Source organism: Mastigoproctus giganteus, chromosome 11 (assembly GCF_048544385.1).
Source record: "Mastigoproctus giganteus isolate SK-2022 chromosome 11, ASM4854438v1, whole genome shotgun sequence".
Classification (NCBI taxonomy): Eukaryota; Metazoa; Arthropoda; class Arachnida; order Uropygi; family Thelyphonidae; genus Mastigoproctus; species Mastigoproctus giganteus.
The window spans coordinates 139,494,483-139,522,451 of record NC_143585.1 but is presented as its reverse complement, the minus strand read 5'-3'; the positions used below and the strand labels follow the sequence as shown (position 1 = coordinate 139,522,451).

The window sequence follows — 27,969 nt, the reverse complement described above, 5'->3', positions numbered from 1 at the left end:
GCTCCAGATTATTCAACCAGGAAGTGGGAAAATAATAACAACTTTAACTGATGTAATTATCTCTTTCTATCTTAATTCTTGCATAATATAGAATACAGTGGTATGAATTTGTTGTAGTTGTAAGAGCATATCTTATTTTCTTATGTATTAAAAAAAAATTATTGTTAATAAAGTTTTTCAATTTTATAACTAATTCAGCCAGTTACTCCCCCCACCAATGTCAGCAAGAAATTTCAACTTTAATACCCTCTTAAAAATTGAATACCTCTTAGAAATTGAAATTTCAGTTGCGTCTGAGTAAATTCTAATGATACTTTGATGTCTTAACATTAAAATATAAATTTCTTATATATTAAACTTAATAAAAGCTGCAGTTTATTGTTGTTTTTCTGCCTTTTCTGTTTTAGTGTGCTTTATTCCTTCCATTGACAAGCTTGGACTTATGCACACTTTAGAAATGACATCATTATCCAGGAGTAAACCTAAAATTAATAATATTTTTAATTGAATAATATAACTAAGAGGTGAATATGTTAAAAACTCAAAGGCACTTACTATGACCAGTTTTTCAATCTTTTTTTATTACACTGTTTATTTCATATATTGAAATAAAATTCCAGCTCCTTTTACTAATTTATATTAAATGCAATTTTTGTCTGACATGTTGAGCATTTCATAGCCTGCTTTGATGGTGTACATACATCCTTGGGAGTACGCAGCATGGTTTTATGAGGTTTATGGTAAACTGTTGAATATGTAAATCATCAGATGTACAGCCACTCCCCGGCTTACATAATACTCGATTTAACAGAAATTCGACAATATGTAAATTTTTGCTGGCCGGTGCAAACTTAAAAAAAATCATGGAAGCGTATTTTGCATCCCGTAATGTGAACCCAATAACACATTTTTTTTTTTTTTTTTTTTGAAATGAGTTCCCCTGCACTGAAATCTTCAATCATATAAAAAACATAAATAAATTTTCAGAAACTTCTCTTCATTCCTATTTACTTATTACAATGGTGAAGGGAAAGGGACCAACGGAAAGTGCAAGAGCTGGCAGTGTTAGAAACGAAACAAAATAAAATTGATTTAGAAATGAAGATGATTATTTATGAAGTATGAAGCAAGACAAAGTTTGTCATGTATTGCACAGAATTGGTCTTGCTGCTTCAACAGTGAATACTATATTAAGGGACATTATGCATATAAAACGCGTATAAAAGAACATGTTAAAGGATCATTGCATTTAAGATCAGCTGTGATCACAAAACAGCATTCAGGTGCCATATCAAAGATGGAAAAGCTATTAATAATAGAGATGGAAAATCATATTTAGAATCAAGTGCCCCTGAGTCCAATGGCCATTCAAGCAAAAGCAAGAAGTATTTATGGAGATATTAATGATAAGTACGGCGAACCCCAAGCCAAGTTCATGGCAAGCAACGGGTGGTTTAATAGGTTTAAGCATCATGCTGGTTTCCAACACATTAAAGTATGTGGTGAAGTTGCCATTGCTGATTCTGCAGCTGCAGAGAAATTTTGTGATGTGTTGGGAAGGAAAAAAATTCCTTCTAAATCTCCACAGCCCTCAACTTCCTTGGCAGTGTGCTTATCAGCTGGAGAGTTATTTCTGGCAACGATGCTTGAAAGGTAAAACTTGCTGACGTTATGTTTCCCCTCTCTCTCTCTTGCTGTCTCCTATCTCTTTTTATAATTTTTGTAATTTTTCCAGCGCATGAAATAAAAAAATTGAATAAATAATTCTATTTATACATGTTCGGCAAACATATATTTTTTTTGCTTCAATCAAATTCAAGGAAATTTGATTGAAGAAAATTTGCGAGTGCTGCATAAGCATTTAGGGAAATTCCGACTTACATAGAGTTCCATGGAACGCAACCCTTATGTAAGTCAGGGAGTGGCTGTACAGTAGTTGATTGAATTTAAGCACAAGCAGGATAAGTGATCGCAGGTCCCAAAATCACAATATCTGTACACATCAGGTACAGATATTAAATTATCTGTACCTGATTATTAAATATAAATGTTAAATACCTAATGTGTATATAATTATTAAATGTCATACCCATCAGGTATAGATATTTAATATCTGTATACTAAGTAGCAAACTGGATTTGCTACTTAGTGCATCAGTCTCATATTGTGGAGGCACTTCACCACGAGTTGCTTTGGTAGTTACTGCTCCAATGGAGACATTCATTGCTTTTTATTTAAAGGGTATGTCAACCCATACCAGGGTTTTGACTCTGATTGGAGTATTATAAGTGGGCAAGTAGTAGTAGTAGTGACATGTGATGCAAGAAAGCAAGTATATGAGCTTATGCAGCATCAGCCAAAAAAAAAAAAAAAAAATCACACCATTCCCTCCAAATGCCTGTCCAGTTTCCTCCTTAAATTTATTCAACCTATCAATTTCCACAACGACAGATGGAAGTTTGTTCCAGCAATTAACCACCCGCTGGCTAAAGGCAAATTTCCGCACATCTATTCTACATCTGTCTTTTCTTAATTTGAATTTATGCCCCCATAGGTTCATAATCTGAACAAGTGGAAGGATCCCATCAGAATTCAGCGTGCTCAACCCATTCAAGGCCTTATACACCTAAATCAGATCACCGTGCAGGTGCCTAGTCTCCAGCCACTGCAATTTGCAGAACTTAAGCCTCTCTTGGTAAGAGGATCCCTTCATTCCCCTCACCAATCGTGTTGCTCTTCTCTGTACACGCTCAAGCAAATCTACATCCTTCCTAAAATGAGGCCTCCAGACCTGTACGCAGTACTCAAGGCGTGGCCTGACCATTGCCTTATACAGAGGGACAATCACCTCCTTTTCCCTGCTAGTAAAATTCCTATATATCATTGACAAAGCCCCATGACCTGCCCTAGCAGCCTGTCTACATTGCTCAGAAAACTTCATATCTGACTGCACAATTACTCCCAGGTGTTTTTCATTTTCTACCACCTTAAGTGTAGTACCACACAGTTGGTACGTTTCTCTGGGGTTACTTCTACCCATATGCAGTACTTTGCATTTGTCAAGGTTAAACTTCAGTTGCCACTTCTTAGCCCATCTGCCCAAATTATCTAGATCCTGTTGCAGTAGCACACTGCATTACTGTCATTAACAACCCTGCCAACCTTCGTGTCATCTGCAAACTTCGACATTAAGCCTGATATACCTTCATCAATATCATTGATAAATATACAAAACAACAGTGGACCCAACACCGAACCCTGTGGGACTCCACTAATAACATTAGTCCACGAAGAGCAGCACCCATTGATTACCACCCTCTGTCTTCTCCCACTTAACCATCCTTTTATCCATTGTAGCAACTTACCCTTAATACCATTCTGCTCCAATTTGTACAGTAGTCTTCCATGCGCAACAGTGTCAAAAGCTTTCCTGAAATCCAAGTATATGATATCAAAATTATTTTTTGCATCCAGTTCCTTTGTGACCACATCATAATAACCAATCAAATTTGTCAGACAAGACTTTCCCTTAACAAACCCATGCTGTGTCTGAATTATTGCTGCAGTCTTGTCTAGATGATCCTGCAATGCATCTTTAACCAGTGACTCCATTATTTTACCCGGAACAGAAGTTAAACTAACTGGTCTGTAATTATTCGTGTCACCCTTCGAACCTCCTTTGTGAATTGGGGATACATTTGCACATCTCCAGGCCGTGGGAACCTCCCCTGAATCCAAGGATGCTCTCATAATTATGGCTAAGGGTTTGCTTAGTTGCTTTGCCGCCTCCTTTAATATAACTGGATAGATCCCATCCGCCCCAGGTGCCTTTCTTATGTTTAACTTCAACAATTTCTCCTCCACTTTGCTCTCAGTTATTACAAAATCATTAAGCACACTGCTACAATTTGATAACCTTCTTCCATTTTCAAACTGTAATGATTCCTCACGTGTGAATGTAGATGCAAAATACTCATTCAGTTTGTTTGCTATCTGAGCAGGATCATCAACAGTCGAACCATCGATGTCAAGTGGACCAATCATATTCAGCCCCTTCCTTTTAGAGTTTATATAAGTAAAGAAATCCTTGCTGTTTTTCTTAGCATCTTTTGCCAAAGATTTCTCATATTCCGCCTTTGCCTGCCGAACCTCCTTTGTGACCTGATTACAGACTAGCTTATATCTGCTACAGGCTTCTGCGTCGCCTGATAATTTATATGCATCCCATGCATTTTTCTTCTCTGTCACGAGTCTCATTAGTTCATTTGATAACCATTTAGGCCTAAACCTTGAACAATATTTCTTCATCAGTATGAAAAGTCTAGTAGCTTCCACGATTAATTCCTTAAATGCTTCCCACTTAGAATTTACTGTTTGTAACATCGTCAGTCGATCCCACTGTACAGAATTTAAAAACTGTCTGAGACCACTGTACTCCCCTTTACGGAAGCAAAAACCCTTTCCTTTACCCCTGACGGTAGTTACCTCTGAGTAAATCCCACTTCAGCACACTGTGATCACTGCCACCTAGTGGTTCCTTTATCTGCAAATTCTTAATACACGAATGATCACTGCTGATAACCAGATCAAGAGTATTACTTTCTCTGGTTGCCTCTCGAACATGCTGCTGCAGAAAACAATCATCCAATAAATCCACAAAAGTCTGACTAGTGTGTGAGTGACCAACCCACAAGTTCCAGTCAATATCTGGGAAGTTAAAATCCCCCATTATAAGACATTCTGATTTACTGGCCCACTCTATTTCTCTGTACAATTGTTCATTGTACTCATTCGAGTCATTAGGCCTATAACACACTCCTACTCTTATTTTTGCTTTTGCAGTGCTTATGTCACACCAAACTGACTCAACAGTGCACTGTCCATCTATATCAACTGGATGCACTTCTTTTGATTTTATGTTTTTCTTAATTAACAGCATAACACCTCCTCCCTTTCTGTCCTGTCTATCCTTTCTGTACACATTGTACTCCCCAAATTCCAGTTCTGCATTCCTTATATCTTTGTGACACCACGTCTCTGCTATCCCAACAATATCCGCCTTTGATGTCTTGACCAACACTTCAAATTCATCAAATTTATTTACTATACTTCTAGCATTGGTATACATGCAAGCATACATGCTCCTATGCCTATTCCTTGTTACCCTAACACATCCCATATACCCAACTATTCCAGGATGACTGCCATCCGTCCCTGAAACCCCCAACACCCCTCGCTCCAGGTCGCTTCTTATTCTAATAGAAGTTGTGCAAGAATCACCTTCACCTCTGCCTGCGGTTACTGTTAAACTATTAGTCTTTGTATCCCCCCAAGCTAGCAGTTTTCCGACCCACCTAACACTGCCTCGATAGCATCAGCAAATATTCTTGCACCCTTTCTATTTAAGTGTATCCCATCCCTGTAGAAGCAATCTCTCCTGTTAACAAGTACAGTCTAGGCTGAAAAAAATTCTACCCCTTGAGCCTTGCACAAAATATAATGGTCTGAAGAGAGAATGAAGCATTCTTACTTCAGAAGGATGTCCAGACAATGCAGATAGAGCTACCATGAAAAAAAAAGGGGGGGGGGGGTAAATGGTCCAAGAAATGTAGCAGTTGCATAAGTGACATAATTATAGTTGTGATGGGGCCAATGTATGGATAAAGTTTTAATGTATTTGAGAGTGAATATTAAAGTAGATTTATTGGTTGGCTGGATCTTTTAAACTGGTTGATATCATGGAAAATATATATTGGTAATGATAAGAATGAGTTCACTTCAGATGAGTATTATATTTGGAAAGGAGGAGGAGGATATGAGAAAGAAAGAGGATAAAATAGAAAGTCTTAATAAAGTAATTGGAAAAGAGTGAAGCTAAAATACTTATTGAAAATAAATAAGAGTGACATGAGTTGTATATAAATGTTGTAGGTAAGGATGATTCGAAAATAAATTTCATTAAGATTGAATAAAGGAGGTAATTGAGTAGAAGAGATTGAATAAGTGAATAATAAATGCATTCCCTGTGATTTACACAGCTACAGTTAGCATTAGTAGTGGCAAGTGATGCAAGGAAGCAAGCTTAGAAGCTACTAGGCTTTTCATACCAACTAAAATACTATTCAAGACCTATATTGATGTCAGATGAACTAACGAGACTTGTGGCAGAGAAGAAAAATGCATGGGACATATAAATTATAAGGCAATACAAAATCCCATTGTGGATATAAACTAGCCTGCAATCAAGTCACAAAGGAGATTAGGCAAGCCAAAGCATATTACAAACAGTCTCTGGAAAAGAAAAGCAGCAAAGACTTTTTTATATATGTTAACAGTAGAAAGAAGGGGTCGGAAAACATTCCACTTGATAGTGGTGCTGCAGTTGCGAAGGAGAACGGCCCCGGGTGCCAAGCGTTATAGTGATCAAGCAATTTCCTGAGTGATTTCTAGATCTCTAGATTTCTAGATTTCTAGATCTCTCTCTCTTACGAAGAAAGGCTTAAGTTTTGCAAATTACAGTGTCTGGAAACTAGGCACCAGCGGGGTGATCTGATAGAGGTGTACAAAGCCTTGAATGGTTTGAGCATGCTCAATGCTGATGGGATTCTTCCTCTAGCTCAGAAAAATCACCTGAGAGGGCATAAATTCAAATTGAGGAAAGACAGATGTAGGATAGATGTGCGGAAATTTGCCTTTAGCCAGCGGGTGGTTGGTGGGTGGAACAGACTTCCATCCCTTGTCGTGGAAGTTGATAGCCTAAATAAGTTTAAGGCTCAGCTGGACAGGTATTTCGAACGAACAGAGGGGTGAAGTGGAAGTGGTTATTTTTATTTATTTATGTTACTTTTTTTTTTTTTTTTGGCTGATGCTGCATAAGCTTGCTTTCTTGCATCAAATGCCTCTACTAATGCTAATGCTAATGCTAGAGCGTTTTCTCAAAGATATAGTTTTGTTTCAGTTATAAAAGTTTTCTTACTTTTCTATTATTAGACAACTTAGTCTTACAAATCGTAAGCAAGTTTAAGAAAGGAAAAACACCTTTCTTCTTTTTTTCCTTAAATTAATGTACTAACTTTTATACTGCTTGGTCACTCTAGCGGCACTGCTCCTGCCTCCCCATGCCGGGACCGGTAACCTGGGAGAAGAAATCCACTCTCCCAGGGCTGAAAGGAGCAAAGATGAATAAAAATATGTATCCACCTTTAGAGCCATTGAGCTCAAGACGAGACAATATAAATGACAATGATAATGACTTCTCTCAACCCAAGAGGCTGAGAACAACCCCTCAAGAGGAGATATTATTCCTCATTCTACACTCTCTCTCAGAGCAGCCTCTGAGTAAGTTATCGCCATTCCTTATACAAAAATGTATTGAGTCTGCTGCAGGTTCACCGAAAACGGTAAGGCGACTTCAGTCCGGGGATATTCTTGTAGAGACCAGTAAATCTCAACATTCTGCAAATTTATTAAAGCTGACTACCTTTGGTGGACAACCAATAAAAGTCACTCCCCATGCCACACTAAACTCCTCGAAGGGGGTAATTGCAGAATGGGACTTATTAAAAATATCAGAAGAGGAAATAGTCCAAGAGCTTCGAGAACAAAAAGTAATCCAAGTAAGGAGAATCCTGACTCGGAAAGATGGTATTCTTGTTCCCACAAGGAGTATAATCCTCACTTTTAGCTAAGCTGGCTGTCTTCATTGCTGTGTGCGTCCTTATATCCCGAATCCAATCAGGTGCTATAAGTGCCAAAAATATGGACACTCCCAAACTGCATGTAGAGGTGCGGCAATATGGCCAAATTGTGGATCAAATGATCATAATCAATCTGAATGCACTGCTACTTCTCATTGCCCAAACTGTAAAGGTAATCACCCGGCTTTTTCCAAAATATGCGAATTATGGAAACAAGGGAAAAAAATCCAAAAATATAAAGTCGAGAATAAAGTCATATACTCAGAGGCAAGAAGACAAATATTCTTAACAGAACCAAAGCGTACATATGCCACTGCTGCTAAACAATTTCAGGCAGTAGGTCTTCAAACAGATGTTACAGTTCCTCCAAATTTATCCATCGCTGATTGGGCACGTTCCTTGCTCTCTGCTTCCAAACAGTGTCCTTCACAACAAAAAGCTGAACAACTGTTTTTAGGTTAACACATTGTTAAAATGTTGAAGACAAACACAGAACTTGCATCAATCACCCAGACACACAGACATAGCAGACCTTCTGCTATGTTTGTGGACACTTAACCCCAAAAACTCAGAGGAAGAAAATATACAATCTCACAAAAGTTTTTTGCATATTCATTGTACTTCGGCTGCAAGATCAGTGACCAAGAAAAAAATTGGGCTCCACATATCTGTTGTATTACTTGTACAATGAACTTAAGGCTGTGGTTATATGGCAAACTGAGAGCATTACCTTTTTCCGTCCCTGTGGTGTGGCGCAAGAATCATTTCGACGACTGCTATTTCTGCATGATAAAAATAAAAGGTATTTCCAAAAAGAGCAAGCACTGCATCGAATATCTCATCAGAAATTAGGCCAGTGCCACACGGTAAAGAACTGCCAGTATCTGTGCCACCAAAATCTTGGGGTATTAGAAGTAGTGATGAAGGTACAGAAGAAATTGGCACCTCTGTAGCCAGGTGGGCAGGAGCAGCAGTGCGTAGCACATGCTTCTTGATTAGACCGGGGTTCGAGCCTGTGACCACCAAATACGGAGGATGCGGAAAGGTTAGGGAATGACCACCGCATATCCCCGGAGCAATATGGCCTTAGTTGCTAATGCTCCAAATAACAAACAAACAACAGAAGAAATCGTTTTACCAGATGTCGTGGAACCGTGTACTTCACAAGATTTGGACTACGAGCCAGAAAAAGAAAAGGCCCCACACTACATTGAGCAAGAAGAATTAAGCGACTTGATCAGAGACTTGGGCTTACCTTAAAGAGAAAGCTGAATTACTCGGATCCAGAATACAACAGTGGAACTTACTTGCCAAAGGTACAAACATTAACCGTAAGTGAAATGAAGAGTTTTCAAGATATTTTGCAATGGAAAACAACGTTAGGTTGAATTAACCCCAGGGGCTCACATCTGGTGAGTATGGGCTTGGCAAACCCAGGATCCTGAGCTGGATATCATCATTCTTCTCTTTCTTGGTGATTCCTTCTCTCTCTCTCTCTCTCTCTCTCTCTCTCTCTCTCTCTCTCTCTCTCTCTCTCTCTCTCTCTCTCTCAGGGTAACTTGGGAATTTTTTTTGCTGGTGCAGCTTAAGCCTCAGGCTTCCTTGCCACCATATGGCTAATAATAATAATAATAAAGCCAGTAACACCCCAACTGACGTGCCTCAAACAGCAAAACCAAAAGTGGCAGAAACTAAAGTACTGAACCCACCAGTTTCAACGGGCACGGATGTTGACCAACGCAGTGAAACAGATGATGGTATATTAGAACTTCATGTGACTGATGAGATGGACATCACACGTTCCTACTTTCCAAAGAAAGAGAAAGCGAAATCGGATCGAGGCAAGCAACTTTCAACTAAAAAGCAGTCAGAAACAAAAATGAACAACAAAACCACTTAATGGAAAGAAAAGGCCCCACACTACATTGAGCAAGAAGAATTAAGCGACTTGATCAGAGACTTGTTAGAGGCTTTCGCAATACAAAAGACGATCTATATGATCTCATCAACCGGTATGTTCTGGCAGGCATGTCCCTACAGGAAACCTACTTAAATGCACGAGTGTGTCCCACCATTAAAAATTACACCATCTTCAGACGAGATAGGAGAATAGACTCGCCAGCCCGTGGAGGAGGGGCAATTCTTGTTAGAAACAACGTTCCATTGAAACATATTGCTCTTCAGACCAATAGCATCAATATATATCCCTCCTAATTTCTTATTCACTTCAGACGACCTAGAAAATCTAATAGACTAGCTACCATCTCCTTTCTGCTTGCTCGGAGACTTCAATGCACATCATTTGCTGTGGGGATCTCCAACAATTGACAAGAGAGGTAAGCTAATAGAATCCTTTCTTGATGCTTATCAACTCACCATTTTAAATACTGGCGAGCCAACCTACATTCATTTTTCGACTGGATCCATGAGTTCAATAGATCTCTCGATTTGTTCTCCCTCCTTATATACTATTATGGAGTGGTCTGTTCTTGACAATCCACTGAACAGTGATCACCTGCCAGTTCTCTGCAAACTCCAAACACGAGCAAACTCCCCTTCCCCACGTCGCTCCATTTGGAAATTCCGTAGGGCACACTGGGGTGAATATGCCTCTCATGTTCAGTTAGATGATAAAATTATACAATCTCAGACTATAGAAAATGTCACGGAACACATTACTACTCAAATATTACTAGCTGCCACCATTGCAATACCAAAATCTTTACCGGGGAAACGGAAACACAGTAACTACTGGTGGAACCAAGATTGTACGCATGCGAAACGGGAAAAAAACAGATCTTGGAATTTATTTCGTAAATTCCCCACAACTAGTAACCTAATTAACTTCAAAAGACTGAAAGCCAAGTTCCGTAAAATAAGAAGAAATACCAAGAAAGAAGCCTGGATTAGCTTTTCCTCAAGTATAAATAAGGACACAGATAGTAGAATCATATGGAGGAAAATTCAAATGCTCAATGGCAAATATGTTCAGTCCCCAACTACAATATTAAATTGGGAAGGGAAGTTGTCATCATCACCAGGAGAAATAGCAAATGCCTTAGCAGAATCATTTGCCAGCATAACAGCAATATCCACCTTTAACCCAGCCTTTCAAAGAATTAAAGAATCTGCAGAAAAGCATAAGATTAATTTTTCTACGGCAGTTTCACATCCATACAACCATCCATTCACATTAGCAGAATTTCTAAGGGCACTCGATAAAACACCCAGTAGTGCTGCTGGGCTAGATGGGGTCTATTATATAATGTTAAAGCAACTTGACAACAGAGCAAAAAGAACATTGTTAAAATATTACAACCGTATTTTCTTAGAAAATACCTGCCCACTCTCCTGTCGTCATTCAATTGTTCTAGCCTTCCCGAAGCCAGGAAAGGATCGTACCTTTCCGCATAACTACAGGCCAATTTCACTGACTAGTTGTCTAGGAAAATTCCTGGAAAAAATGGTTCACAGGCGGCTAACGTGGTTCCTGGAAGCAAACAACTTACTAAACAGCAGCCAGTATGGATTTCGAAAGAACCGGTCCACGCTAGATGTGATGATAGAAGCAGAGGCAAACATCCAAAATGCCTTTATAAGGAGAGAACATCTAGTCATGATTAATCTCGATATTGAGAAATCCTTCGATACCACCTGGCGATATGGTGTACTAAAAGATCTCCATTCTTTCGGCTTGAGAGGTCAGTTACCTCAATTCATACAAAATTTTCAGGTAAGGTATATGAACAATTTATCCAAACCATATGAACAAGAGGAGGGTGTACCACAGGGTTCCATTCTAAGTCCAACATTATTTGCAGTAAGAATTACAAATATGACACGGGAAGTACCAAATACAGTAGAACCGTACATGTTTGCCGATGACCTCAGTATCTCTTGTCAATCCCAATGAACACCATTGAAAGATAACTTCAAATTTCCATAGCTAAAATAGAATCATGGGCACTGCGGAATGGTTATTCTTTAGTCGAAAAAAAATCCACTGCAATTCACTTTTGTAAAAAACGAAAACTCCACCCGGATCCAGAAATATTTTTAAAAAACAGCCTGATACCTGTCACTAACAATTTTCGTCTGTTGGGCTACATTTAGATAATAAACTTAATTTTGCTTCCCATATATCTTACCTTCGAACCATGTGTCTTAAAAAACTGAACATCCTAAGAGCCGTTTCTGCTATGTCCTGGGGTGCTGACAGAAGCTCTCTTCTTCATCCCTATAGAGCTTTAATAAGATCACGCTTAGATTATGGATCACCTGTCTATGACTCCGCTAGGAACAGTTCGCTATTACGTCTAAACACCATACAGCATAGTGCCCTTAGGATAGTTGTGGGAGCCTTCAGAACATCTCCGATCCACAGCCTGTATATCGAGGCAAATGAACCTCCACTGCACCTAAGGAGAAAATCCTTATTATGTAACTATGCACTAAAGATTAAGAGTATTCCATCACATCCTAGCTGGCAGCACTTGTTCGACCCTAAATACAGTCAGTCCTCGTATAACACGATAGTTGTGTTCCTAGAAAACCTCGTGCAATGCAAAATCGTGTAATATAAACAACAGGCCCTATGGAAAAAATAGGGTTAGGGGCCGACCACCCAAGATTGGACACACATTTTTAACCAAAACATTACCAAACACAATAAATAATCGTAATAAAACACTTACAGTTGAAAAATGTAAAATTAATAATTTAAATATTTAAATTTAGATTCTTACCTTAAAAGTAAATGAAGACAAGCTTGAGGGAAAGGGGTTGAAGCAGCGTAATTATGGGGAAAGTGGCGGCAGGTTGTCATCATTATCGGAACTGGGAGGTGGAGGAGATGCCGATGAGGACTTTGGACGAAATGTGGGCAGGCCAGAACTAAAGGGCTGCGGCTCATTTTCTGTCTCTTTCTTGGGTGTTTTCATAAAAAAGACATCTAGTTTCTGTTGTTTCGCAATCTTCCTCCTTTCACAAAGCAGCTGCTTATATGGCTCCAAAGCAGATCGAATTGTATGAAGTGCTCTTCTGCTTCTTTCTGCATTATAATCATTATCTTCTAGCCATTGCATACTTTTCTCAAATGAATTTAAAACTGAAGATAACTCTGAAGTAGAAAGCGGTTTTATAGTGGCGTTCAGGCATTCAACTTCGTCTTTCTCATCTTCCACCTGCTCTCCAGCAACAAGTTGTTGCAGTTCTTCAGTTGAAAGTTCTTCTTCATGAGACTGAAGCAACTCTTCTAAATCATCTTCCTCCAATTCCTCAAAGGCAACGTGCTTTGCGAGGGCAACACAATGTGCTTTTAATTTAGGAAGCTCATTTACAGGATCAAAGCCTTTAAAATCACGAATAAAATCTGGTAAAAGAGGCCGCCAAACACCATGCAAGCATTCTTTTGTCACTTCGTTCCAGGCCTCCACAATTATGTAAATTGCATTCTTAATGTTGAATCGCTTCCAGAAGTCTTTAACTGTTGGTGCATTTTCGCCCTCTGTTTCTGCTATCAGCATCTTAAATGTCCGTCTTGTGTAATAGTGCTTAAAAACAGCAATTACTGCCTAACACAACAAGATGTTGTGTTAGGCGGTAAAAACAGGATTTTGATGTTTGGTGACAGTTCAGCAAGGGTTGGAGGGTGACTTGGTGCATTGTCCAAAATAATTAAAATCTTAAAATCCAAATTTTTCTTTTTGCAGTAGCTTCGAAACACATCCTCAAACAAATGTAGTAGAAGTTCAGTGAAGATCTGCCCTGTCATCCACCCTCTTCTGCTGTTCCTAAAGTAAACACCCAGGGTAGTCCTTGTGATCCCTTTTAACGCTCGTGGATTGGCTGCATGATAAACTATAACAGGCTTCAGTTTCAAGTCGCCACTTGCATTTGCTCCTAACATAACGGTAAACCTATCCTTAGCAGCCTTGTAGCCTGGAGCTCGTGCTTCCTCTCTTGAGATATATGTTCGTGATGGCATTTTTTTCCGATACAGTCCGGTTTCATCAAAGTTGAAAATTTGGTCCAGTGTATAGCCCTCTTCTCAACATGAATTGTTGAGGAGGCTTCCATCCTGCAGTGGGTTGATAATGGCTGCACTTTACTTTTTTTTTTTTTTTTATAGCCCTCTTCCTCAATTAGTTTTTTCTGTATCGGCGGAAATGCCTTTGCTGCTGCTTCATCTGCACTCGCAGCTTCACCTGATAATTTCACATTATGGAAAGCGTGACGTTTCCTGAAATTGTTGAACCAGCCACTACTGGCAGTAAAGGGAGGCACTTCTTGAGGGTTTTCAGCTTTATTTCTCAGGTCTTCAAATATTGCCAATGCCTTTGCTTTTATCGTAAGCAAACTTGTTCCTGATCTCTTCTTTGTTTGACCTTCTATCCAAACAGATAAAAGACGTTCCATCTCTTTCAGTTCTTTGTGTCTTGATCTAACTGATTTTGTTACACTTTGTTTTGTTCCTGCTATGAAAGTTGCTTTTATTTTTTCTGCATTCTTTCTAATTGTTCTCAGCGTTCCCTCATTTAGGCTTGTAGCACGCACAATATCGCATGTTCTTTCATTCCGGTCAAAGCGTTTCACAATTTCATATTTTTCTTCTATTGATATTGCTTTTCTTTTTCTCTCTGAAGTATTTTCACCAGAACGCTTCCTTTTCACACTTTTTTCAAGTATTTTACTCATTTTTTTGAGAATAGAGCACAATTATAAACTGAACAAAAATGAGGAGGCAAGCTTGATATACATAAACGCACAGCGAACAAGTAGCAACTGAATAAACGATGCAACGCCTGTGTACAAACTGAATAAACAATGCAGTAAAGGCGAAAACACACTATTCTCACATATTACATGCTTATGTTTTACTGGAGGTCACTACCATAAAACAATAAAAACAATTTGCAGTTTCCGGTTTATTGGTGGTTCCTGCTAGTGGAATCTGTTATAAACGGGTAGTAAAAGTCGATCTAATTACATTTGCGATAATACCGATACAGTAGCTGAAATTCTGTTGATTTTTACGTTATTATGTTAAATGTGTTTCCCCTTCCACGAAATCATAAAAACAAAATTTCAGAATCTTCTCTTCATTCCTACTGTGTTGTGTTCAGTTGTGGTGATTCCGCCGCGTTCGACTACCATTTCTTGTAAACACAAAGGCGAATCGTGCATAAGCGAATTCGGTTCGTGTTATATAAGATATCGTTCCCCTATTTATAAATTGTGTATGATCGAATTCGTGTAATGCAAACACGTGTTATACGAGGACAGACTGTACACCATGCTATATCAAAATAAACCTAATGAGAATTGCCCCGCAGGGCTTCGACTGCAAGAGCTCATGATCAGCTGGAACATTAATTTTCAGAATGTCTTCCGAGACCTTGGTACTCCTGAACCTCCCTGGACTGAATTCGTACCGCTCTGTGACAATTTCTTTTTAAGATGGGGGAAGACATCCCTGGCTAATACAAATTTTCAATAGCTCCATAAATCCATTCCTTGGAAAACTCAGGAAAAGTACATATTTATACGAATGGCTCCAAAACAGATACAGCTGTAGGTGCTGCAGCAGTTTCTTCCACCTTCTCAGTAGCTGTGTCTCTTTCCATTGAATGCAGTATCTATACTGCAGAATTATTCGCAATAAAACTGGCTCTAGATAATATAAACAAGTACTATATCAAGGAATCTTTGATATATACAGACTCCTTAAGCGCAATCACTGCCATTCAATCTACTTTTTCTCCCTCTCACCCCATTCTTAAAGAGATCCGATCTAAGTTATTTCACTATCAAACAGTCAATCAGAAGGTTACCTTCTGCTGGATCCCTGGTCATGTTGGCATCTCAGGTAATGAACATGCGTACGCTGCTGCAAAGCATCCCAACTCTGGATCTTCCAGACAACTAAAAGTTCCCTACACCGATCAGAAATCTGTCATTAAAACAACATGCAGGAAACAATGGTCTCTCCTTTGGAAAACTCAAACCAATAATAAACTGCTGCAGATAAAAAAAGAGCCACGACTGTGGACATCTAGTTCCAGGAGAAGCAGGCGACAAGAAGTGATTCTAGCAAGGCTCCGCATCGGCCATTCGCATCTAACTCACCTGTATTTGCTTATGGGAGAGAATCCTCCTCAGTGTTTCTTTTGTCAGTCGCAGCTAACAATAAAACACATCCTCATAGAATGTCCCCAACTTTCAATAGTCAGAAAATCAAGCTTTATCTCCCTGTCCAACTTACAGGAACACTTAACCTTATTTAATATTCTTGGCAATGAAACAAATTTCGAGGAACTGTTTAATTATTTGAAACACATAAATCTGTATAATAGACTGTGATCATAGTGACAAACAAATCATGAACAGGCACAATATGGCCCAAGAGGCTCTTGTGCCAAAAAAAACCCAAATACAACAACAGCGAAGGAGAACAGACATGCCTGCACAAAGTGGCACTTGATGGTAGACAGTGGACACCGACTGACTGCGATTTCGTGAATTGTGAATTTTTGCAAGTGTTTCGTCATGGATTTTTCGATTTTAAAGAAGATTACAGATTAACACAATTGAGGTAATTCAGATGAGAGTATTATTTACAATTGTTTATTCTTATTTTTGTGTTTTTGAACATATTTTTGTCCAGTGCAATCTCTACAGCGCTAGTGGTAGCAATTCTACTGGTACAGTGACTTGCTTACACCTCTAAAGTACAAGGGATTTTGATTATTTTACTGTTAAAACTACTTGGATAGATGTTATTTTGGATGGGGAATGCAAATCTAACTGTGGATCTAACTTAAATTTAGATTTTAAAGTAGATTTCTTTATTTACCGTGATTTTTTCCCCTTGACTTGGCACATTAAGCATCTGACACTGATGTGCCATAAAACCACTAAATCAATCAAGCAATTTTCCCACCAAAAATAGAAAATCATGTTTCTTAGGTTTAAATAAGCCACTTCTAAAAAGTATATTAAACTATTCTCCTGAACCTAAGGAACAATATTATAATAAGAAAATGGCCAGAATTTTGCAAAAAAATACAGAAACAGGAAATGTAAATGACTGATAGAGAGGATCTCCCATACACTGAAGTGAGAATATTAAGGGAAAACCTCTAATAACAATGAAGATACCAATAAAAGGGCCAAAAAAGGAGGAATCAAGTGGAAATTAGAGAAAAACTAACAAAAAAGACACCACTGAACAAATAGACAAAGACAGAGGAAGAGAAAAATTTTGAGGCAAATCAATGAGATAGAAGACCCAATTAGACAAATTAAGGAACTAAAATTATACTTTGCAGGACTTTCTACATAAACAAACTAATAGAATAACGTCTGCAATAAGGCCGCAGATAAAAGTAAACTGCTGGACTGTATTGGAGCAAAGAGTAATAGAGTTAAACACTGAAAATAGTGTTAAGAACAAAGATGAACACAGTGACTGAGGAAAAAAATAATTACAAGGAAATGGAATTCCTAACCTATGCCCAAGTGACAAGGACCAACAAGGCTGAAACAACACAATCCAAACAGATTAATAAGGCAAAAGAAATGCCCACGAACAAAAAAGACAAATATAATAATCCTAAAGGATAAAACTGATTCAAACCCATCTCTTCCATCATGCAGTATAACTGATGACTTTTGAGGTTATGATGGACATCATGGCGAGATCCAATCTTCCTTACATTTCAAGGGTACAGCTCTAAAACGGTGTTCACAGGCTGGCTGCTAGTTAGTACACCAGGCCGAACCTATTAGTAACTCTTTAGGAGGCTTTCGTGTACGCTAGTGTATAATCTTGCTACCTCTACTCTGCCAGATAGTGACTGGAGGAAGTCTGAGTAGTGTGTATGCAGAGGGGGCCATTGTCGAGGCCATGTTATGATATGTCAAGGATCTGGGTATATTCTTACCATGTGTATGCCATATCCAAAAATTTCAATACATCATATAGCATGGCCCCCACTTTTTTCCCTTATTGAATACATCATGAATTGTCAAACTAAGAAAGTAAGCTTATCTGAGAAAAGATCTTAACCTCCCAAACACTTCCTAGATCATTTCACAAATATACATGGTCTCAGTTCTAATCTCAACGATGTCCATTTCTACTAACAGTCTGCCAAACCCCATGGTCTTTTTCTGACAGAATCTCAGTTATCGGTTGATTCAATTACTGCTGATCTCAGTTGCCAAAATTATTCGCTGTATGATTCCTTTTGCCTCAAAGGTGGTACTTTTACGTATGTCTGTTCCAATATTCCCTTTCAGAGACTTGGTAATATAGAATCTCCTCTTTTCAATCTTCTCTGGCTTAAAATCTCTCTACCTCATTGTGTCAAATTCATCTGTTGTCTCTACCTTTCTTCCAACTCCACTAATCACTTGGAGCTCTTTGACTTCTTCTCTTTGCAACTTGACTTTCTCCAGTCCAATTTTCCTAACATTGAGGTAATATTTCTTGGTGATTTTAATTGTCACAACTCCAGCTGGCTTCCATTTTCTAGTCACACCGACCCAGCTGGTCGAGATGCTTAGGCTTTTGTAATTACTAATGACCTTGCACAGATTGTTCATTTACCTACAAGAATACTGGACAATCCTAACCATACAGCCAACATGCTTGAACTTTTTCTCACAAACAACCCTTCTAAGTATACGGTCGAAGTGAGTGGTCCTTTAGGCACCTCAGATTACAACTTGGTGATTGTCTCTTCTCCAATGGAGCCTTTATCTCATGGCTATTCCCAACTCCGTATTGTTTGGCATTACAAGAATGCAAAATGGGATGACCTGCAAGATTTCTTTTCTTCTTTTCCTTGGTTGGATTACTGTTTCAAAACTTCTGATGTCACTGTTTGCTCAGATCGAGTCAGTGAAATTATTCTTGTAGGAATGTAATCCTTTATCCCACACACCACATTAAAATCTCATCCTTTATCCAAACCTTGGTTTTCTAATAAATGTGCCAAGGCTGTTCAAGAGAAGTATGTTTTGCATATCGTAATTGGCTTATTTCCAATTATTCGGTTTCATTTTTTTTACTAAACCAAAGCTCGCAACAATTTTAAAGCAGTTATTAATCAGTCCAAACTAGATTTTGAACAGGCTAAGAGTAGAAAACTTGCTTCTTGCCCAATGGTAACCGAGCATTCTGGTCTCTTGCCAAAGCTATTGGCCGCAACTTTTGCCCATCTCTGCTCCCACCTCTGACAAAACCAGATAGTTCTGTTGTCACTTCAGCCAAGAATAAAGCTGACCTACTAGCATCCCATTTTTCTTCCAGCTCATGTATTAATGAACTTGGTAAAACACCTCCCACCATTCCCAACACGCTCCATTCAATGCCTCCTGCAGTCTTCCGTCAAAAGGATGTCATAAGGATTTTGACAAATATAGATGCTAAGAAAGCTCCAGGTCCTGATGGTATTTCACCATTTGTTCTCAAAACTTGTGCTCCTGAACTTACTCCTGTTCTTTGCCTCCTTTTTTCACTTTCTTATTCCAAAGGTGTTTTTCCTTCTGCTTGGCATATCCAGCCAGTTCCTAAAAAGGGTGACAAATCCCTCCCATCCAATTATCGTCCCATTGCAATTACTTCTACTCTTTCTAAAGTAATGGAGAAATCAATTAACTGCCAACTCTTAAATTACCTAGTAACCGTCTGTCTGAGCAACGATCGCCAGTATGTATTCCATCAGTGTCGATCCACTGGTGATATTCTGGCTTATGTTACCCATTTATGGACAAATTCAATGGAAAAGTTCGCTGAAATACAAGCAATTGCCCTTGACATCTCAAAAGCCTTCAATAATGTTTGGTTTAAAGGTCTTCTAAACAAGCTTCCATCTTATGGTTTGCCAACTGCTTTTTGTAATTGGTTATCCAGTTTTCTCTCTGATCACTCACTGAGGGTGATGGCTCTCTGTCTTATAACTTCTCCACTAATGCTGGTTTCCCCCACTCTTTTCCTCTTGTATATTTATGACCTTCTTCCATTGACTGGAAATCCTATCCATAGTTTTGCCGATGATTGCAAATTGCATTCCAGTTTCCATTTAGAGAAACCTTGCCCTGCTCAATCAGCTTCAACTTTTCGAATATCCGCTAACAATTCCTTAAATGCCGATCTCCAGGTAATTCTCCAGTGGGGCAAAGACAACTTAGTTGATTTCAATCCATCTAAAACTCAGTCTTGTTTTATATCTCACAAAAAGGATTCTTCTGTTCCTATGCTCATCTTTGGTGACACTCCGATTTCTAGGCAACATGATATATTTCTTTTGGGGATCACCCTGACTTCTAATCTCTATTGGCACAAGCATGTTACAAATATTGCTGCCTCTGCATCTAAAAAACTTGGTTTTCTCTTTTGCTCTCGGCATTACTTTTCTTCCAAACAGCTGTTCACTCTGTATAAATCGCAAATCCGCCCTACCATGGAATATTGTTCCCACATCTGGGGCGGTGCCCCCAAAATCTCTCTCAGGCTTCTAGATTCCATTCAGAAGAGGGCAGTTAGGTTAATTAATGACTCATCTTTAACAGAGTCTCTGCACCCTCTGTCTAATAGACGTACTGTTTCTGCTGCATGCCTTTTCTACAGATACTTCCATTTGCACTATTCTTCTGAATTAGCTTTTATAATTCCCACTCTGTTTCAAAACAATCTGAACACATGCTGCCACCAGCCAACATCCATTTACTGTCCTCCAGCTTCAAACTCACAGAACCAACTTTTCATCTTCCTCATTTATTCATTCAACTGCCGTTTTCTGGAACAACCTTCCTTCATATGTTTTTCCTGAAAATTACAGTCTACAGAAATTCAAGTCTAATGTCAACAAATATCTTCTTTCGTCTTTTCAACCTCCAGCCCAAGCATGGTACTAAGTACTATACGGAGGATGCGGAAAGGTCAGGGAATGACCACCGCATATCCCCGGAGCAATATGGCCTTAGTTGCTAATGCTCCTAAAAAACCAAATAACAATAACAACAATAACAACTAAGTACTATAGGTTCTAATACCTGCAATAAGGCCTCTGAGGTTGGGATTATTCATACTACCAATTTTAAACACACACACACACCAACCGTTTATGACTGATTGAATAATGAAATAAAATAAAATAAAATGATAAAAATGACTGTAAAATAATATTTACAAAAAATTGAAATATAACAAAAATAAAATAAGTAAATAAGTTAAAATATAAATATAAAAGCGATAGAAAAGACGATAAAAACACTATTAGAGCTTTCGGAGGTGTCTACCTCCTTCCTCAGTGAGACTTAACCGACACATCCTTAAGTACCAGGTTCACGGCACACGTGGATGACCAGGCGCATACTCAGCATTCCTTTCACTTGTACCAGAACCGGAAGTGGTCTGGAGACGTGGAAAATTAAAACGTTTATCTCTGGCCAAAACCACCGCCTCAAAAAGGGGGTGAAGCCTAACTCCCCTGGCTCTGTTCATGCTATTGTTACCAGAGGATCCAATCCACAGACTTTCCAGCCACTTGCGGTCCCAGAATCTATGCGCCCGGTCAAGGATGACAGTGTTGTTGGGGGAGATCTGGTGTTGTTTTTCCCAATAGTGCTCGGCAATGGCAGATTTATTGAGCTCTGCGGTCCGTATCGCTCGTGAATGCTCCCCCAGACGGTCCTTGAGACGCCGTCCTGTCTCCCCCACGTAACATTCCCCACAATCCGGGCATGTGATCTCATATACGACCCCACTACTAGAATCCCTAGTAATGGGGTCTTTGACCTGTGACACTACTGTGTGCAACCTCTGGCCCGGAAGCTGCACACAGCGTGTCTGAAAGTCGCGAAGCATCCTCGCAATGCGATCTGACAGGCCCGGATAGTAGGGAACATACACTGTGGTAAGCGGTACAGGCGGAACTACCCGATTGGGCTCTTCCTCTCTGTTGTATTCATCAATGACCCTCTGGGGGTAATCGCACCTCATAAGATACGTCGTGATTTGCCTAATTTCCTTCTCTCCCTCCTCGGGGGTACTGCAATGTGTTCTCACCCTACCCAAAAGTGCTCTGGCCACACTATTTTTATGTTGAACAGTCTGTGCCGTCCTATAATGTGTGTACTGGCCCCTACACATTGGTTTCCTATAAACCTTAGTTCTAAGTCTGGGGCCTTCCCTATATACCATTATGTCCAGAAATGGGAGGGTACCATCTGTTTCTACCTCCGAGGTGAATTTTATAAAGGGGGAGAAACCATTGAGAAACGAGACCACATCTTCCTCTCTCCCCTTCTTTACAATAGTGAACGTGTCATCAACATATCGTTTCCACTTACGCATAGGGAACTCCAATCTCGCGAAAACCCTATTCTCAAATTCCTCCATAGCCAGATTTGCAACAATAGCACTGATTGGAGAACCCATGGCTGTGCCGTGAACCTGTTTATACATCACTCCTTGGAAAACCAAGGTTGTACTAGAAAGACATAATTCAACAGCACCACATATATCTTCTATGTTTAGGTGGGATCTAGCACTTAAGGTATTATCCTTTTGTAAAGCCAACCTCACACATTCTACCCCATGTGCTATGGGGATACACGTAAATAATGATATAACATCTAATGACATCATCATCTCGTCCTCCTTTATTTCTTGACTCCTTACAAAGTTCACAAATTCCACACTGTCTCCAATGACCAACGTAGACCACCCCACAGCCGGGGAAATCAGCTGCGCCAGATATTTTGATAAAGCATACGTAGGGCTACCAATGAAGGAAACTATGGGCCGTAATGGAACATTCTCCTTGTGTGTCTTAGGTAACCCATAAAATCTGGGCAGTCGACACCCTGTTGCATGCATGGACCAATACTTGTCCTTTGGAATCTTTTCCATTCTTAGCCAGGAAAGTAGCATCTTATTTACACACTGTTCTAAGCTAGCCAAGGGGTTTCTGTGGATAATCTTATAAGTACCACTATCACCTAATAAGTCTAACACTTTCTTGTGGTGATCTTCTTTTTTTAATACCACCATTGATCTGCCTTTATCTGCTGGTAGGATTATGATATCTTCGTTCCGTTTAAGTTCTTCTAGTGCTTTCTTCTGTTTCGGGGTAAGATTTGGAGCAACCGTTTTTGCTTGGCCCAGGATGGCAACAGCTTTAACACGAATTTGATTAGCAATATGTTCAGGTAATTTGCTAATTGCCCTCTCAATACCCATAGATGTTTCGGTAATTGGAGGTTTAGGGGGTAGCAATGCAAACTTAGATCCAACAGCCAATAGTCTCTCTTGTTCTTGGGTTAACGATTTGCCACTTAAATTCTGAATAAAGTTGGAATGGTCGCTACCCCTAAATACAGTGGACTGCTCCTCTAATAACGTGTGAAACTTCCTAATATGTCTCTGTTTATATGAATAGGTAATCCTATTCGTCCTCTCCAAAACTAACCTCTTTACACCTATCAGGTGTAGGGGGGACAATCTACTACTAATATCACCTAATGCTATATCAATCAATCTCCTACTATGTCTCAAGTCATCATGAAGTTTCTGAATCCATGTATTCAAAACCTTCTTTTGATACCATGTGATAATCCTGGACAAACGGGCATCTTTAAATGGTGCCTTGATCCTAAATCCATGTGGCATAAGATTATGATCCCTGCAACGGTAGGCAAACCTTAAGTGCTGTTGCTGTTACACATACTTAAGGATGTGTCGCTTAAGTCTCACTATTACTGAGGAAGGAGGTAGACACCTCCGAAAGCTCTAATAGTGTTTTTATCGTCTTTTCTATCGCTTTTATATTTCAGTTTTTTGTAAATAATTAAAAGTTTTTTGTAAATATTATTTTAGTCTTTTTTATCATTTTATTTTATTTTATTTTATTTCATTATTCAATCAGTCATAAACAGTTGGTGTGTGTGTTTAAAATTGGTGGTTCTAATACCTCTCGTGTTTGGGGTTTTCATAAAAAAACTGCAAATCAAGTGAAGCAGTGAAAGATACTGTAATGACAAAATTAAAACACCACACCTGAAAGACATCAAAGTCAACAATATGAGAAAAATAAGAGACAATGGTGTTATAATGGAAGTAGCTAACAAAGAGGATTTAAAGAAAATATAAAACAAACCCTGAAGTTGTGAAATTTGGTCTTTAACCAGAAAAACCAAAAGGGAGAGAAACCCCAGTATCTTGATTATTGATATAACACAGTCTAGGCCTGAACGTGAGTTGATGACAGACATATTTTTCAAAAACCTCAAGGAAATAATGAATATAGAAGAATTTTCAGGGCAATTTCAACTAACAGGAGGCACAAAGAGCCGAAAAAATGGCCAGTTAAAATACGAAGTGTTTATTTATTTATTTCATATGATGTGATCAATACACGAAGGAACCAGTTTTTTCTTGCTTCCTTCGTGTATTGTGGCTGGGATATCCAACCAACCGGTTGATTCGGCACCATCGTGATATCCAGCCCAAAGCGGGAATCGAACCCGCGACCTTTGGGTTGCCAGGCAGGCACTTTACCTACCCGGCTAGCCCGGTGGGCATATGAAGTGTTATTATTATGTAATGTGATTAATTATTTAAATAGGGCTTATAACCAGTTTTTAGTTTTAGATGAACCATGACTTGCAGAAATTACCATTATTTTTACTGTGTACATATTTGATTTTTATGGCATTAAAATGAGAACTTCTATATAGTGAAATTTTAAATTACTATGCGTTGTATGAATTTAGTTATTTTTTCCCAAATTCTGTAAATGTTTTCATGAATTTATTTGTAAATACACTAATATTTAATGTATGTATTTTTGTATTTAATGAGGATTCTGTAACTTGGTTTAATTATTTGCTCCTGTTTTTTTCATGCCAGATTTCTCTAAAGTCTTCTGTATATGATGTGAAAAAACAGATTCATAAATCAAGTAAGTATTTTTCATGTTGCTTATAAAACCTTGAATAATTTAAAAGGGTATATTGTTGTTGTTGTTGTAGAGTTTAGGACATCAGTGACTTGGACCATGTTGTGTATTATGTGTGTACAAATCTGTGTTATTGGGCTAATTTGCATGTTGTGTTTTGTGAAAAACCCAGAGTGACTTACGGGAGAACTCTATTCCCTCTGCCTGATGTCTATTAACTATAGCCTTGATTGAAGAGGACTTTAGAAATTCCTCCACACAGATGGGAATTGAATCTAGACCTTCAAACAAATCTGCAAGTAGCAGAACCACTATATTGTCATAGTGGATGGTATATGTTGCATGTTACTGAGAAATTCATTACATTGACTGAAGTTTAAACCTGGGTTTGCAAGTTTTTGACAAAGATATTTGAAATGATGGGTTAAGGTGGTTTTATCTAGAATTTAGTCCATCGTGTTAAAAAATACGTATGACACGTAGCTTTTTGAGCTATAACGAGTAGCAAAATTTAGTTAATAATATAATCTTCATCACTGTTAATAGTAATAGAAATAGAAGCATGTGATGGAAGAAAGCAAGCATATCAGCTTATGTAGCATCAGCCAAAAAACAAAGTTCACACAACCATTCCCTCTAAAAGTTTGTCCAGTTCCTCCTTGAATTTATTTAAGCTATCAACTTCCACAACGACAGATGGAAATTTGTTCCAACAATTAACCTCTGGGAGATATACACTGAGAAGTAGTACCAACCCCAAAGCTCAGAGGCTAGGGGTTTAACAGAGGTAATAAAAATAATAAAAGAAGATATTTAGAAATATATAAAAAAAATTGTCATGTGTGAACCTTATATCAATCTTCTGGGCATCACGTAACAAGCAATATTAAAGATATTGAATTTCATATATAGTCAGAAAAAAGGTTTTACAATGCCATACAGCAGTTATACAAAATATAAATATAAGCACAGAAGTGTTCTAAAGTTCAGAGATACCATTCCAGTTCAATGGCATTTAGACAGGAGAGACTTGCTGGAGGAACTTGTCCTATACTTCTTTTTTTTTTTTTTTTTTTTTATGAAAACCCCAAACATGAGAGGTATTAGAACCTATAGTACTTAGTACTGTGCTTGGGTTGGAGGTTGAGAAGACGAAAGAAGATATTTGTTGACATTAGACTTGAACTTCTGTAGACTGTAATTTTCAGGAAATATGTACAAAGGAAGGTTGTTCCAAAAAAAGAGAGAAGAAAGAGTAGAACTGAGGTACTGTCAGGTCTTGTGCCAAGGTTTTTGGTTATACATTCCCAAACTGAGAAACTTATTGGTTTGTCACCCTTCTTTATACAGGGTTTAGACGGTTAGCGGGTTCCCTGAAATCAGCTAAGAGGCTTCGTTCTGGGGACATTTAATTGAAATAAAACATGACAGACACGCAGAGCAACATCATTCGGAGGAATACCAATTACTGTGATGCCACACAGAACACTAAATTCATCAAGAGGTGTCATCTCAAAGTGGGATCTTCTTGAGGTTACTGGGGAGGAAATCTGCACCGAACTGAAACCACAGGGGGTGAAAGGTGTGAAAAGAATTTCTGTGCATAAGGATGGGAAGTTAGTTCCAACTAGAAACCTCATCCTTACGTTTAATTCTCCAACATCTCTGAACTTGATAAAACCCTGGTGCACAAATTGTAACATAAAGCCACACATCCCAAATCCCCTGCAATGTTTTTAATGCCAGAAATATGTTCATTCACAGATGGCCTGCCGTGGAGTACCTGCCTGTGTTAGTTGCAGGGCAAAAGAGTACAAAAGCAATTCATTTACAGCAACAAAACCCACTTGTGTCAACTGTGAGGCGAGCACCATGCATACCATATCAGATAAAGGCGGGAAAAATTTTTTTGCAAAAGTACATCAAAACGGGGAAGAAAAGCAAATATGCAATTAATAAAATCTGATGACGGCAAAGTGAATATTGATACATGATTAGGAATTTCATCGGGGGACTACCCTTAACCATGCATCAAAGGACTGCATTTCCATATTTGCCAATAGCTATACAAAATTTTGTTTCTTTTTCTTTATTTCCATACACTTAAAATCTATTATCGAGGTCACTAGTCCTCCATTTTTTCATAGCTCTCTGTCACATTAGTTACTGTATTATTTAACAGATTTGTCCCTATTTGTTACTGCTTGGTTTGCAGCTATTGGTTTGATCTCATGTATCTTCTTGTCACCATTTTCAGGTATAATAATATAATTATTTAATTCTCCAGCTTTTTATTTTCAATTTACTAAATTTTACTTGTATTTATTTTTTTAAAAACTGCGTCGGGACTACCTTGTCCATACTATGTTAGAGATATCTTTCCTTTTCATTTACATTTTTTAAATTTTCTCTTGCATAGTTATTGGCAAGTATGGAAATGCAGTCTTTTGATGCATGGTTAGGGGGAGTCCCCCGATGAAATTCCTAATCATGTATCAATATTTACTTTGCTGTCATCGGATTTTATTAATTGCATATTTGCTTTACTTCTTCGTTTTGATGTATTTTTGCAAAAAATTCCCAGGGACTTGGCAATTTCTCCGGTTTTCAATTGCACATTGTCGAGTGATGTGTAATCCTTTTGAATGTCTAATTTTGATGTGTAATCCTTTTGTAATGTCTCCATTACAAAACGTATCACAGCTTCATCGACTTGTGGAAATCTTCCTTTCTTAGGCCCTGTGAAGCACTTGGTTGTTGCTTTGCACGAAAATATGGAATTGCAATCATTTCTCCAACGACGAACATTTACTTCACTAATGTCAAAATGTCGACCCGCAGCTCTATTTCCATGTTCTTTTGCATACACAATAACTTTTCGTTTCAATGCGGCTTCATAGTGCAATCTTTTTGACATTTTAATGTGCAATAAGGGATCAAAATTAACGAAATACAGTGACTCCACTTGAAGATACAAACAAAACTTCCTAGTTTTCGCTGAGTGAGCTCCACTATAATGAAATAACGGTGGCTTTACTTTTCGAAAGCACATGAAATCACCCACGCCACTTTATTCTCCATTGGAATTGGAGAATGCAATAAAGGTCAAACTTGGAGACGGGGTTTCCACGTAAAAACAAAATGTGTGGTGCTGTACAAAGTGTGGGAAAATTCGAAAAAAAAACTGCGATTGTAAGACGCATCCTGATTTTAGAGATGTTTATAGGGGAAAAAAAGTGCGTCAGAATCGAAGAAATACAGTATATACGGGGTAGCCCTCGATTTACGTGAGGGTCAGGTTC

General features: G+C 38.6%; 1 protein-coding gene across 1 annotated transcript in view; it reads left to right on the top strand.

The window, feature by feature from the left end:
- Sc2 (trans-2,3-enoyl-CoA reductase Sc2) overlaps positions 1-27,969 on the top strand; it is a 183,872-nt gene that overhangs the window by 21,619 nt on the left and 134,284 nt on the right. The window contains exons 2-3 of the mRNA XM_090384691.1: positions 2-52; positions 24,619-24,670. Coding sequence (XP_090240817.1) covers positions 2-52; positions 24,619-24,670 — 103 coding nt within the window. The remainder of the gene's footprint in view (position 1; positions 53-24,618; positions 24,671-27,969) is intronic.